Source organism: Gallus gallus, chromosome 1, assembly GCF_016699485.2.
Source record: "Gallus gallus isolate bGalGal1 chromosome 1, bGalGal1.mat.broiler.GRCg7b, whole genome shotgun sequence".
Lineage (NCBI taxonomy): Eukaryota > Metazoa > Chordata > Aves > Galliformes > Phasianidae > Gallus > Gallus gallus.
This window is the reverse complement of record NC_052532.1, coordinates 87,939,354-87,953,836: the sequence shown is the minus strand read 5'-3', so window position 1 is coordinate 87,953,836 and position 14,483 is coordinate 87,939,354. Positions and strand designations below refer to the sequence as shown.

The following is a 14,483-nucleotide window of genomic DNA, read 5'->3' as shown; positions in this document are numbered from 1 at the left end:
TGAGTGCCCTCAGCCTCTCCTCACAGGACATGCCTTCCAGCCCTAGCACCAGTTTTGTTGCACTCCTCTGGACAAATTCAAGGATCTTGGCACCTTTTTTATATTATGGAGCCCAGAACTGAACAGAGTATTCAAGGTGAGTCTGCACCAACACTAAATACAGTGGGAGAACTGCCTTTTTTGACTAACTGATTATGCTGTTTTTAATGAATCTTAAAAGGCAGGTTGCCCTTTTGGCTGTCAGGGCACACTGGTGGACCTTGTTGAACATGCTGTCACCCTAGGTCCCGTTTTGCTAAGCTGCTCTGCAGTCATTCATCTCCTCATTTATGCCTGTGTACAGCACTGCCCAACCCCAGATGCAACAATTGTATTTACCCTTGCTGAACTGTTAAGGATTGATGAATTGTTGAGGAACTTGCTAAGGTTGCATTGAACTCATGCATCCAGATAAAGTATACAGGTTTGCTTTCAGCCAGGATATAAAACAAAACAGGGTCTTTGAAATATTTCATTCAGTTAAAAAAAAAAAAAAGGAGGGGGGGAGTAACTGCATCTACAAAGCAGAGTATGTTCGTAAACCACAGCAGAGCTGTGAATTGCAAACACAGCTGTTTGAGAAACACTTAGTAGCCTGAGGGAGATGATGGCAGAATTACTCAACTGCCTTCACAGAGTAAATGGCATTCAATTTCAAACATTTCCAGTTATTAAGCAAAAGAAAAAAAAAATGTGGTGTGTCCTGGGCTTCTAAAGTTGGTTGAATGTCTGTACAAGTAGACATGGATCATTTGTAGCCTGGGGGACCTCGCCCTGGTATACTGGAGCTGCATTGCTCCTGTTTCCCACTGAGTCTCTCAGTGTGCAAACGCTCAGAAGGAGCACAATGTTTTGTGTGCTGTGAATCCCTGCTCACAGAGCACTAATCTCATCCCAGATTCTGCCCCAGCAAAGAGTGACAGATTAAAGGCAATTAGTGCTGTCAAATCCAGTTATGATTTATTTATGAAATGCAAGATTTCCTCTCAAGGTTAGTGGTACTGAGCATATTATGTATGTTCAGTTTTCATTCGTACAGTCATTTCTTAAACATTAATTAAAGGCATTAATTATACAATTATTAGTGTGCTTTTAAAGGAGTGATAACTTCTATTGTTTGTTCTGCCTCTTTTTTTCCCCATGAAGTGATGGGAATGGGATGAGTTTAATTGCTTTCTGCATTGTTCTGTTTTTTGGGTTTTTTTTTTGTGAAAGATAAAGTGGTGTCAGTGTTGTGTAAGAGTTCCAGAAAGACGATGGTGTCACCTCAGTTCTTTATGTAAAGGGCTTTAGTAGAATTAGAATATTAGTCGAGTAATCTCACAAACAATTCAGAGACTGTTTACAAAATTAATTTCAAGAGGTACCTATTAATGTTTACAAGAAATACTGATAACTAACTAATAAAATAATTGCATGTAAGTAGAAGAATTATAGGTTAATTGCCATCTAGTCATCACTTTGGTCTATATTGTCCCAACTCTTCTGATTTTGTTCTCTTCCTAGCTGGTGTCACTGGCACCCAGTTTTGTCTCTGTATGCATAATGTCTTCGATAGCAGTCAAATTCCTACACATGTTTTGCTTTGGCTATTTAGAGAACAGGCATAGGACTTAACACAGTAATAAGTCAGAAATTTACAAGCTTATTACTGTAAATTCAGAATTGGGTAATTTCACATAGGGGCACAATGAGAAGCTTATAGGCAAACTTAAATAGAAAGTGTCCTAATAAGGAGGTGTTAAGCCTGTGTGAAAAAATGATGGGAAGATAAAAATGAAAACTATAAGGAAAAAATAACTGACATCAATGCTTCTATGATAAACTTACAAATTAGAAATAAGCTGGGGTTTCCTATCTTGCAGCCAGCCAGCCATCTAGGAGAGAACCTTCTTCAGAAACACGTTATTTTTTTCCAAAATCATTGGTCTTCATTCCTTCAGCCTGAACACCAGCTGGATAAAGATAAGGCAATTAAACATTCTCTGGTCCATGTCTGGAATATAAAAATAGCACTAGTCAGCTCAGAAGTACTTCTGGCAGTGGCCAGGAGGATATTCCTGATGAACAGATTCTCCTCAGTCACCCTGTTTCTTGAAGCCCACGGCTGCTCAGTCCTATAACAAAGTCAATAAATGGGTTTCATGGACTTTTCTTTCATGTAGTTATCTAGTTGCCATTTGAACCCATAGCATTTTGTGGCACAGTGAAATTGTAATACTTTGTTCCACAGTAGACTTGTGCAAACATTTGGGTGTTTTAAAAGTGATGCTTTGCCAATTTTTTTTTTTTTTCAAGAGTTTTTCAAATAATTCCAGATAGACTGCTTTAAGTTCAAAGGAAAATAAGATTTTTCAGTTCAGTGACCTACAGGTTTTTTTGGTTACAGGTAAGTTTGTAGTCATTGTAGCAATGGTATCAGATAAAAATTCTAAATGACGCTTTTTTCCTACATCCTTCAAGCACAAGTTTCTTGTTCCTGTGAATGGCAGAAATTGGGGGTGCTAATGTGTAACACTTTGAGAGATCTACTGAAAATTTTCTCTGAGGATTATGATGGGGTTAGAGTTTACTTCCTTGAAGCTTTGCCATATAAGATTTCATTATGTCTGTCATGATGTCATGTGTTACACTGTCTGCAATTTTAGTTTTCAAATGCTTCATTATATTTTCCCCTATATTTCATTGCATCATGCATAAAAAACTCAAGATTAACTAGGCACTTCATCAGAGATGCAATGGCATTTATTTTATAAACGGTATTAGTAATCTTGAATCTTTCCAATACATCATAAAGGTCTAAGTGTATGGTGTACTCTGGCAGAGTGCTGAGAGGTTACAGTTGACCTGTTTTTCTTTTTTCTTTTTTCTGTGTTCAGGGAAATCTAAGTATATAGGACATATTTGATACAAGCACTACTCCAGCCATAGCTTTCAGTGCGCAACTGTTGATGTTGAGGTCTTTCAAATGAGGAGACCTTTAGAATTAAATCCTGATTTTCAACCTGATGTGTGTAAGCTCAGCTTCTTCTTTCCAGGCTGTGTGCTTCTTTAATGGCATCTAATTCATTTTTTTTCCATCCTCTTTTACAAGGTTATATATTCTCAAAGTCCTGTCAGTGTCTTTGCTGTGTTTCCTTTCTTCTGATTGCTTTTCTCTCTATTACATATGCCTATAGGTCTACAGGGACCTACCTCAGAATTCTGCATCATTCTACTTCTGGACTTTGCTTGTTGGGTCATACATATGAGGAAGTACAATAAACTGGATGTGCACAGGTATAATGAGTCTGAGAAAATTGTGCTTTAACTAGAGAAGCCTGTTTTCCTCAGAGTGGAAACAAGGATAGTGTTAAATTGCTAAAAAACATTGCTAACATAACCCTTCTATTCTGTATGTACATGATCACTATAAATCACCAGTAAAGCTATTCCAACACGAACATGGCCTACAAGAACTCCTTTGAAAGCATCTTCTCCTACTTGCATTCAATTCTTATTCCATGCTTCCTTTTTATTCTGGACTATTGCACTGCTGCTTCTAGTTTTCTGGCCATTTTGTTTTATTTCTTTTTTAAATTATGTTTTTTGCTGATAAGCATGCCTTGTTTGTTCACGTGCTTGTTTTGTTACATGTTAAAGTTTTAATATTTATTTTTCTTATTCCTCAAATGCCTTCTTTAGCAGAGCTTGATGATTATTCTGAACGGTTACTTAGAATGTGAATTTTCTGTCATTTTAACTTTTGTTCTGTAAGAACAAACACAAAAGATTTAGGAGATTCTTCCATGCCATGTGAAACAAATACACACATTTTCAAGGAATGAGTTGGTTCAATACTTACATTTATGCTGTCAGTTTTTAGAAGTGTGTTTGAAAATGAAAATGTATAAGAATGATTGTAGAGTCTTTTATTCAAGTCTTAGATCAGGAAAAAAAAAAAACAAAACACGTATTGCTTCTGGAAGTTGAAACCTTTGGTTTTTTTTTTTTTTTACTTGGAATGCTCCTGTTATTTTTGCAGAAATGGAAGTCTGAGTTATATTTGAGTTTTAAAATGCTAAAGCTTGAAGTAGCAGAGGCTGCTACTTCAAGCTACCTTTTCTTTGCCTGCTCTTACTTCTAAGTACAAATATAGTATCCCAGGAAAGAAAGGATGGCAAGAGAAACTGACTGCAACCCATACAACCTTCAAGTTACTAAGACACTATTGTTTCTATCAAGACTCCACAAGTTACTGTAAAAGAGTGCCTTATCTTTGTAAATATAATCCCCAGAACAGTGGAAGGATATTTGGGCTGAGCGTTTAGTTAAAACCTTGTAAATTATTAAAACAAAGGTATAGAAACTACTTTCAAAATCCCTCTGTGTTGCTTACTCGATATTATCCACTTCATATAGCTTAAGCACTACAGTTTCCAACAGCATAACATGTCCTCATGTCCTCCTGAGGCTCTGCAGACTGACCATGCACAAGGACTGTGATCAGCTAATAAAACCACGGTGCACTGAAACTGGGTGCTGGTAATCTTGCTAGGGTGCTATATTTACTTTGTCTATATCGGTAGCAATCTGTAAGAGGTTTAAAGTAGCTCTCAGATTCAGAGCTGGCGTTTGAATGATTGTTGCTGGGAAGCAAGAGTGAACGTTTGGATGAATTAATACTGAAAAAGGTTACTTGGTATGTTTGACACTATGGGTGCTTCTGGATCAGCCGATGACATTAATGCCATGGAAATTCACCACTGGTATACAAAATTTATGAAGGAGTGTCCATCTGGGCAACTTTGCTTGCATGAATTTAAACACGTCTTGGATCTGCATGGACTTACTCCAGAAGCTAACAGCTATGTTGAACAAGTATTTCATACTTTTGACATGAATAAGGTAAGAATTCATTTTTAAGTTAATGATTTTCCTATGGCTGTACCACTTGATGCATTCAGCAGCGTGTCTCACAGTGCTGGTCATGCTGGCTATTCAGAGGTAATGGAAATGAATCAGAAGTGATGCAACAGAATACTACTGGCAAATAAATGTGAATGCCTGGCAGACAATTTTGAATGCTTTGTTCAAAGTATATTTTGGAAATAGCATCCGTTCTAATATGTGCTGAATAATTTCTCACTGTTGAAACATGGATTTTAATTACTGTTTTACGTGTATTTCTGTAATTGGAAGTTTATTTACATCATTTTACTTGAAAAATATTTTTAGAGCTATAAGTTTTAGACTGGTTCACTCAGTGTTATTGCTTTAAGAATGTGCAAGAGATGCAATGGGATTTCTTCCATCACCAGATAAAATGTTTCTGTACTCTTTTTGAGCACCATAAATGGCATAGGCTAGTATCAGTCAATCTGCCTTTTCCAAGGACACATTTATCTAGTTTTAATCCCTCTTCCCAATTTTAACATCCCAAGTGAATCCAAAGGCTTCCAGCAGCTGTTGGTTGTGTTGTCATAATTTGTTCTTCCAACTCAAAGTTCGTGAGATTCCTTCTAGCCATGAGACCCATCCAGAAGATTGTGCCTTGTTATTCCTTTTTGAGCCAAAGTATCACCTTACTAAATACTACAGAAGAAGTGGAGAGTCATCTGTAACCCCTACAGAAGTGTTTGTCCTTGACTTAAATTACATTTAGGCTGAACTGTCAATAGTAAAACAACAGTCAAAGTCAGCTTTCAGGTGAAAGAAAGGATGGACCCGTTATTGTAAAAACTGATTACTACATAAATAAGTAAAAGCATTATTGTATCAGAAAATCGAGCCCTGACCTTCAGTTACTTTCCAGCATATCAGAATGTGAAATAAACACTTCTTCAAATGACGTTTCTGTGAAGAAGATAGCATACCAGTGCAAGACCAACTAGAGGCCTCAGGAAACTGGGCTCTTGGTATGGAATAACTGAGTTGAGTGAGAGATGGTGAGAAGAGAAAAGCACCTCTTGGAATAGTTTTGCTCCAACAGATATGCCCATGAGAACTGGTCATTACTGTTGACGTTGGTCCTTATCTTTGAAAATACCTGTTCTACTCAGTAAATGATGAAACCAGTACAGGCAGCAAGCAAGTTAGGTCACAAAACTTCAAGGTACAGTTGTTTCTTACCACCTCATCCCATTCTGTTTTCTCTAATATTTGTAGCCCTTATAATACTAAATATGTTTGTAATTGTAACAGTTTTCTTCATTTGTTTATAATACTCATAGAATTGAGAATGTAGTTATAGAGGATGATTGTTGTTTTTTACATACTTCAAGTATTAAAATCCAACAAGTTACAGTTATGGAGAATAACTTTCCATGTCTAGGTTATTTCCATAAGAAAAAATTATTTTGCCAAAGCAACTAGTCAGTCAGTATAAGGACAAGCCATTTCCAGAGGAAGGCCAGAAAAACAATCCAAGGGATGGAACACCTCCCCTTTGACAACAGGCTGAGAGAACTGGGCTGTTCAGCCTGGAGAAGAAAAGGCATTGGGGAGACCAAGTAGCAGCCTTTAAGTATTGGTAGGGGGGTTATAAGAAAGAAGGGGACAGACTCCAATCTATAAAGGGGGACAGCTTTTTAAAAATAGGGATGTCTTTTAATTGATTGCTTGTTTTCTACAATTATTGATCACAGAACTTCCTTTCCCATTCAAGTAGCTTAGTACCCAAGAGGTAGCTTGCTCAAGTTAACTGATGAATGTTAAGTTCCTTAAACTTGCCATGTTATACACACATCAAAGTTTTATTGTTACATGGTCCCATCTAGCAGTCTCTAATCCCCTGCTCTTGTCAAGCCATAGCTTTTTAATCACTTGGCATATTTCAATGAAATTTCAAGGAGTAGAAATTTCAACTAATTCAATCCTAAAGGTGTTCTAAAATTGGCAGCTGAGTAGCAGGGACAACCCAAAATGATTGCCCTGCTCATACAGAATTCCGCTTTTATTCATTGTTCAAGGCAGCAGCTGGCAGGAACAATAATCAGGCAGTTATTTTCTTTTGCCTGGTGAAAATACAGAGTGGAGTTGGTGTACCAGGGTGAGGAGATATAGCAGGGAGTAGACAGAGTCTACGTAAATGTAGGCTTTTGTTTTGCTGTTCCCAGAAGAGCTTGTTTAATTAATGTTCCATGTTAGACAGACAAAGATGTTTCAATATTTTATCTATTTGGAAGTCTTCCCCCCATTTTGATGAAATTAAACAACAATTTGGCCTTTAGAGCTTCATAAAATCCACTATAAAACTGCATATGCTAAGCTCTTAACTTCATTATTTAATAATGAGCTCCAGCTAAAGATCTGATCTTCATTTCCAGTTCTGCAGGATGTTTTAACAGTCTGCCATTAGCTACTGTAATCTGAGGCATAGATTTTATTGTATATTTTCTTAATTGAGCTGTTGCAGCAGAAGGCCAAGGAAAGGTTTCTAAGAAGGCAGGCTTGTCAGCACATATTTAGAATAACCATATACCTGAGACTGTGCCATCTGTATCTTTTTGCAGTGAGTAATATTACTAAAAATGTGACATCTACTCACAGATAAAAGGCTGTCAAGTTTTTCTCCTTAAGCAATCCATTTATGTAATGTAGTACCTTAAGGAAATGCATTAACTGAACTCCAGTGTTTTACAACAGTATAGCTACAAAAGATTCAGATGCAGCTCATGGCATCTAGATGAGCTGCAGCTTCATCTTATTTTTCTCTTAGGTAAAGTCTTGTGAGCATCTCAATAGAAACCCTTTAGCAAATAAAAAACCCCTGTACCCTGGGGTGCATCAGGCCCAGCACTGCCAGCCAGGCAGAGGAAACGGTTGTCTTTCTCTGTTCTGTGCTTTACTGCCTCACTTCCAGCACTGGGTGCATCTTTGGATGCCACAATGTGAGAAAGACGTAGAACTTTGATAGAGAGTCCTAAGGAGGACTGCAAAAGTGGAGAAAGGTCTGGAGGGCAAGGAGTTTGAGGAAGGGCTGAGGTCCCTGGGTGTACTCAGCCCAGAGCAGAGCAGCTGAGGGGCGCCCTCATGGCGGCTGCAGCTCCTCACAGGGAGCAGAGGGGCAGCGCTGAGCTCTGCTCTCTGTGACAGCGACAGGGCCCGAGGGAACGGCATGGAGCTGTGTCAGGGGAGGGGCAGCTGGGGGTTAGGGACAGGGTCTGCACCCAGCCCCAAGTGATGGAGTTCAAGGGACATTTGGACACTGCTCTGAGACATAGGGTTTGGATTTTGGGTGGTGCTGTGCAGAACCAGGAGTTGAACTGGGTAATCTTGGTGGGGCCCTTTCAGCTTGGGTGATTTTACAATTCTGTGAGGACCAGGACCTTTCAATCCCATGTGCCAGTGTTTCATAAGCTTCTCCTCTGGAATTCACACTGGATCTGTTTAGTTTGATGTGATATCTGTTGTAATGAATGTTTCCTGTGAAGTCATTCTACAAACTTCAGCCAATTTATATAAAACAGTGACCTGTTGGCATACCAGCCACATGAGAGTAATTCATAGGGGTTTTTTACGGTTTGCAATGAGCTTTCTCAGAAATGGTATCCTCATACAGATTTTGATCATTCTGACCGTACTGACGCTTCCCTAACAAGAGCATGACTTATGTGCAATACAGTCAAAATGTGTTTGTCTTCTGGATTCTGGTCTTAATGCAAAAATCCAGCTTAAGACTCCTTTCCATGCTGAGCCGAAGGGTCTTATTACAAAATGACTCAGCTCTTTGCACATTAGGAGAAAGAAGTCTCTCTGCTCTCCACTTCAGTGGAAGATCAGCCTACCTGATTTGGTCAACAGAAGTTGTTTACTTCTTAATAGAATAAAGAGGTACACATTTTGTCAGTTTGTGAAAGAAATTTCATATAAGTCAAAGTTCTCATGTGTCACAGCACTTGGAAATGCCGAAAGTTATTATTGTTCAGACCGTCTTGCCCACTGCAATGCAATTATACTTCAAAGTTGCAAACTGCAGGGATGGTTTGTTTGTTTATTCTAACATCTACATGTTATTTTTCTTCTGCTAGAGGACCAGATTTTGTCTGTTGCCATGATGGCAAAATCACTTGCCAGATCTTTGACATTACTTAATGCAGAAACAAATTTGGAAACTAATATCTTGCAGTATGTGTTTGGCATTTAGGAACTGAGATGCCAAGCAAATAATGGACATCAGTGTACTACAGACTTCTCTCTGAACCTGAAATTGCTGAAGGTAGTTTTATCAACTTCCAGTTTCTATGATACATGTTTTAAATACTCTAATTTATATCACTGTATTATCTGAGATTGTGTGATCAGAACGAGTGTTAAATGGATTATGCAAATGAGGCAATATGATTACACTTCCATTATTTCTGCTCTTTCAAGATTATATATATAAGGACATATTCCTAGCTCTTTTTACCTCAAGATTATGTGAAAAGTATTTAACTCATTCTTGTGTTAGATAGGATTTAGTCAAATTCAAAGCGTGTACTTTAATTGGAGAGTAATGAAGAGCCTGCTTTCAATTAAAATGTTCCCCTCCTAAGTTTCACTAGCTCTGTTTCATGTACTTTCATTCTCATGTATGAATTCTGCCAGTTTTCTTATTTAAATAACCTGATGCCTCCTGTGAGGGATTTTCAGACCATTTGTTTCCAATGCCAGTGCTGTCTTCTAGTATGTTCTGTATGGTCTTTCAGTTGGATGAACATGTTCTAGCATACGCTAGAGTCCCCATATATATTATTAGTATTTTCCAGGATTTGGTTTTCTCCTTGTTTTCCAAAGGGCTGAAAGTAAAGCCATCCAAACAAACCACACGGCAGCACCGTTTTAGCTGCTTGTGAAGCATTCAAAGTCATAATAGCCAGAGCGTTTTTAGTGCAAAGTATTGAAAGTTTTTCAAGAGTACCAAGGCTGGAAACCTGAAGCTTGCTTGTACTCAACACAAGCAAAAATCTCATGTTCTGTCTTCAAGACAGCTCCTGCAGATGCAGGTTGAGCCCTGGGAACTCACTGAGGTGTCAAGGTAGCTCTGGCCAGAGAGAAGTATATGCTTATTGACAAACCTGTTTGGCTCAGACGGATCACAGAGGATGATCCTATGGAGTTTCTATTTTTACCTAATCTGGATCTGCAGGGATCTCTGAGAGGTTTATGGTAGTTTTACAGCTCCTAGATTGTGGTTCAGTTCTAGCTGGCAGCAAGCCAGGGCACACAGGAGCACTGTGCAAATATTAACAGTGTGGTGTGGATGGAGAGGAAGAGTGGATGGTGTTTTTAAATGTCAAAGAATCAGCTGATGATTTTGCAGTAACAGAAAATAGTCAGTGGTTCAAGAGCTTTATGAACCATTGCCCTTCTGAATAACTTACTCTCCATGAATTTAAGACAACACATGGTTTCTGTGATACAAACCTTTGGACAAAGAGATATCCTGATCAAGCGTTTCACATTTTTTACATGAACCAGGTAAGAAACTTTCTTGGACTATTTTCATCATGAAATGTATATGTTAGCATGCACAGTAGAAGACTTGGGCTTAGTGATACCAAATAAGAAGGGGCAGATAACTGGGATTCTTTTTCTCATTAATTTCCAGTAGCTCTGAAATACTGCTTAAATTGAGAAAACTTGATTTGTTGGATTCTTCCTAATGTCACTGAGGTTGTCTAAGAGAAGAGCTCTTCAAAAATCTACCAAATAACGTTTGATTCCTTGCATATAGGCTTGGCCAAGAGTCTTGAAATCATCAAGTTCCTCCTTTTCACTGTTGAAATGTTGTGTGAATATTTCTGTTTTCATTCTTCTTTTAAAAAAATATTTTCCCCGCTGTTTCCAAAGTGAAATCTCTTCAGGTTTACTGAGCTGCATATTTGGATTGTTACAATGAATCTAATTTTTTTTCTCTATCTTATTACTTATTATTATCTGTTTTATTTCTCATTTGGAAAGTTTGTGGAACAATAGTATAGCATATTTATTTCCCCGATCACCCCCTGGGGAAAAAACAAACAAACAAATAATAATAATAATAAAAAAAAAAAAACAGGAACATGCAAGTCTGAGCAAGGGAGGAAGATAAATTTGAATAATTACATAAATCAGAATTTCCAAGATGATGTCATTTCTTCTAGAAGAGACACTAAAAGAATCAAGATGTGTGGAGAAATAAAGTTGAATAAAAAACAGGATTAGACAAGAATAAGATAAGTAGATACCAGTCTTACAGGAGGGGAAATAAGAAAACAGTTAAATATAAATGTATATTGAATATGTATATCAAAGGAACAAAAACAAGGTACACATTTAAAGAGAGAGAAATAACTGTTCAAAGAGTGGAAAGAATAAATAATGTCTAATCTCTTCTTGGTATATTAATTCAAACCCTTGTGAAACAGAAATGCAGGTTGCAGATGAGTATTAAAAAGATAGTTAAAATCTTAGTGACAGACTCATTCTCCATCAGAAACAGAGCTGACACTGGGACAAAACAAAAAACAAAACAAAACAAAAAAGCAAACAAAACAAACAAACAAACAAAAAAGGGAATAAATCTGGTAGTTTCCTGAGCAGCAGTAAGAGGTAAAAGAAGAGACCAGAATGGCATGTTGGGGTGTTATGCTATAGAACCCCCAAGCTTTTTCCCCAGGCTGAGGAGAGTACTTGGACAGAAACACCAGTTTGCAACTGCTTTTTAGCAATCACAACAAACTATTGCATTGCTAACTCAAGCCACTAGGAGATGCAAGCTTCTCAGTGTCTGCTAGGCTTGGGTAAGGCTTAAGACACCAAGGAGAACATCTCCAATCAAAGCAACAGCACCTAATTAGAGAAGACAACCTCTCCTTTTAATTAAATGTTTACTGATGTCTCTCTCTATTGGCTATATTTTCCCTCTTCTAAAATGATTAACTCAGTGGATTTTTTTTTTGCTGGTGGGGGAAAAAAATTAAGGATGCTTTAATAGATGAAGTTCTTCCAAATAGCTGTGCTGCGTAGGCAGATAAAAAGAAGCAGCAAGGATTTAGAGTTGTTTAAAGAGCTATATGTAACATTATTAACCAGAAAAAGTCAATTTGTCTAAGCCAAAATCCTTTATGAAAACAGCCTGTGGCATCAAAATATAATTGGGGTTGGAGTTAATTCAGAAATACAACTCTTAATGCAAAGATTTTTGGAACTCTTGGAAGAAGAATTTATTCACTTAAATTGAAAATGATTTTTTTTAATAAACTAATGGCAGTTACAGGCAATTGAAAATTGATTTTTTTTTTTTTGAATTTATTTATTTATTCAAAATCAAGTGATTGGTTTTCCTCAGATTATCAGCATATGACTGCTGAGGGATTTGTGGGATTTTTTTGTTTCTTCCATTTGGAATCAGGCACTTCATTGACCTCTTAGATTTTCACTGGCTGAGAGGACTGTTTCCTTTCTTTCAGTTCAGCGAAGATCACTTGAAAGTAATCATTTAACAGTCATGACACTGCTTTTCTGTCCTCAGTCAGAGGTTGCCAGTCCTTGCAGTTCCCTGATGCCCTCGCAAGAAGGCACAGCCCAAGCTCTTGCCAGTTCAGGAAAATCAGTGAATTTGCAGTACACTCAAAAAGAAACTCTTCCTGAACCTGTATGCGGATCTGCCTTAGGAGGATACCTCTATATCCAACTAGAAACTTTGATGAAAATAAACAGCTTCATAAGAGGCATCTTGTGTTAAGTCCAAATGGGAAGTCTACATAAAGTATCAGAGTAGCATCATGGAATATCCTGAGGTGGAAGGCGCATAGACGAATAGTTGAGTCCAACTCCTGGCCCCGCACAGGACCACCCAAAATCCTGTGTCCAAGTCACTGATGAAAACTTTAAACAGAACTGGCCTGAAAAATGAAGCCCTTGGGAACCCTGCTATTGACTGGCCACCAGCCCGATGTAACCTCTTATCTTTCAAATGAAAACAACTCCACTACAAATGTTTCTGCACTAAGTATAAGATGTTATATCACTATGCATGGTCTGCTGATTATTTATAGACCTTGGTGTGCTGTAGTGTGTAGCTAACCAGATCAGCAGAATTGTATCTCTAAGTGCTTAATTTAATGATAAAAAAAGCCTAGACTACACACAAAGTAAGCACAATTGCTTATCTCATCAGCAGCACATGTATCATTGTGCTATTCTTATAATCTCCATGTCAGGAATAAAAGTAGTCATTGTAATAGCAGTACACAAAGGAATCAAACATAAAAGGCTTCTGTAGATGTACTTTTAAATGGTCACTGCCTTCTGTTTCTGTTTTAAATTTACACACAATTCCAAGGAATTCATTGCAGGTAGACATATAACAGAAGGCATAGAATGAACTTTGTTAACTGTCAAAGTTGTACCACTGCTTGATCGGTGTTTTCAATGAAAAAATAAGAGACTACGCTTTGATGCATATACCATGGTTTGAAGCCATAGGAAACAGTGAACAGTCTTTTCCTGCTCCTGATGCCAGGGTTAGCAGGAATTCAGTGGATCTTCTCCTCCCTGGAAGAGAGATTGGAGGTCATGTCCTGCTAGAAACTTAAACTTGCTTCACCAGCAGAAAAGCTTTCTTGTTTACGAAGGAGGTGAGCAAGAGATGACGAGTACCTATATGCATGTGCAGAGCTGGCAGTGATGGAGGGAGGTGACAGGATGGAGAAAGGGAAATATATCCTAACTCAGATGGCTAGACTGGGATATAAGAATTTTTGCAATGTGGCTTTCTGTGGTGCTTTGTAGGTAGTGCCCCTCTGCAACTGAAACAGGCAGTGACAGATGCCTTGTGATGGTAAACAGCAGCTGCAAGTGTCCATAGGCACTCAGCAACAGTACAACATCATCTGATGGCAGCAAAGCACAAGGAGGAAAAGGAATGCAAGAAGAAAAGGGGCAAAGTCCAGCAGCAAAGCCAAATCATACAGGACAGAGAAATGGCACTTTTCAGAACAAATGGCAGGTAGGAATTGATGAGGAAGAAAAAGCAGAGCCTGAATGGTTTCAAAAATCATGAAGAAAAGACAAAAAGTGAATAGGAAAAGGTGACACAACTTTTAGATGGCAATCTGATTTTTATTCAAGTGCATTTAATGCTTGACATTTGCTCCTTCAAGCGCTAGCAGCTGTCATTTTTTGTCTTACACTTCATATAGGTAGTATTCAGTTGAATATATCACAGTCTAAAGATGTGTGACCTTGTTTCACAACACAGGGATTTAGTATCTGCTCCTTACAATTGAGTCGCCACCACTTTCATAATACCCAAGTGAAAAAGAATGTCTTCTGTATTATTTTTCTGCCATTTTTCTTATCAAGGTCATTTCTGATCACCCTGTTGTGAACAGAAAAAGAAAAAACAGGAGCAATCACAATTTTTAACCTACGTCAAAGGAACTACTTTTATTAATAGTAGTAGTAGTTGTAGTAGTAGTAAAGAAATTGAAATA

General features: G+C 37.9%; 1 protein-coding gene across 2 annotated transcripts in view; it reads left to right on the top strand.

The window, feature by feature from the left end:
• Window positions 1-14,483, top strand: part of LOC121109303 (guanylyl cyclase-activating protein 3) — a 61,867-nt gene that overhangs the window by 21,056 nt on the left and 26,328 nt on the right. The window contains exon 4 of one of the 2 annotated variants that reach the window (XR_005847677.2): window positions 3,219-3,482. Coding sequence is in view for 1 of the 2 variants with exons in the window: in XM_046904610.1 (XP_046760566.1) it covers window positions 4,723-4,926 (204 nt within the window). In the remaining variant the exon portion in view is untranslated. Of the gene's footprint in view, window positions 1-3,218; window positions 4,927-14,483 lie in introns of those variants that run through there. The other variant, XM_046904610.1, reaches the window with a different exon arrangement.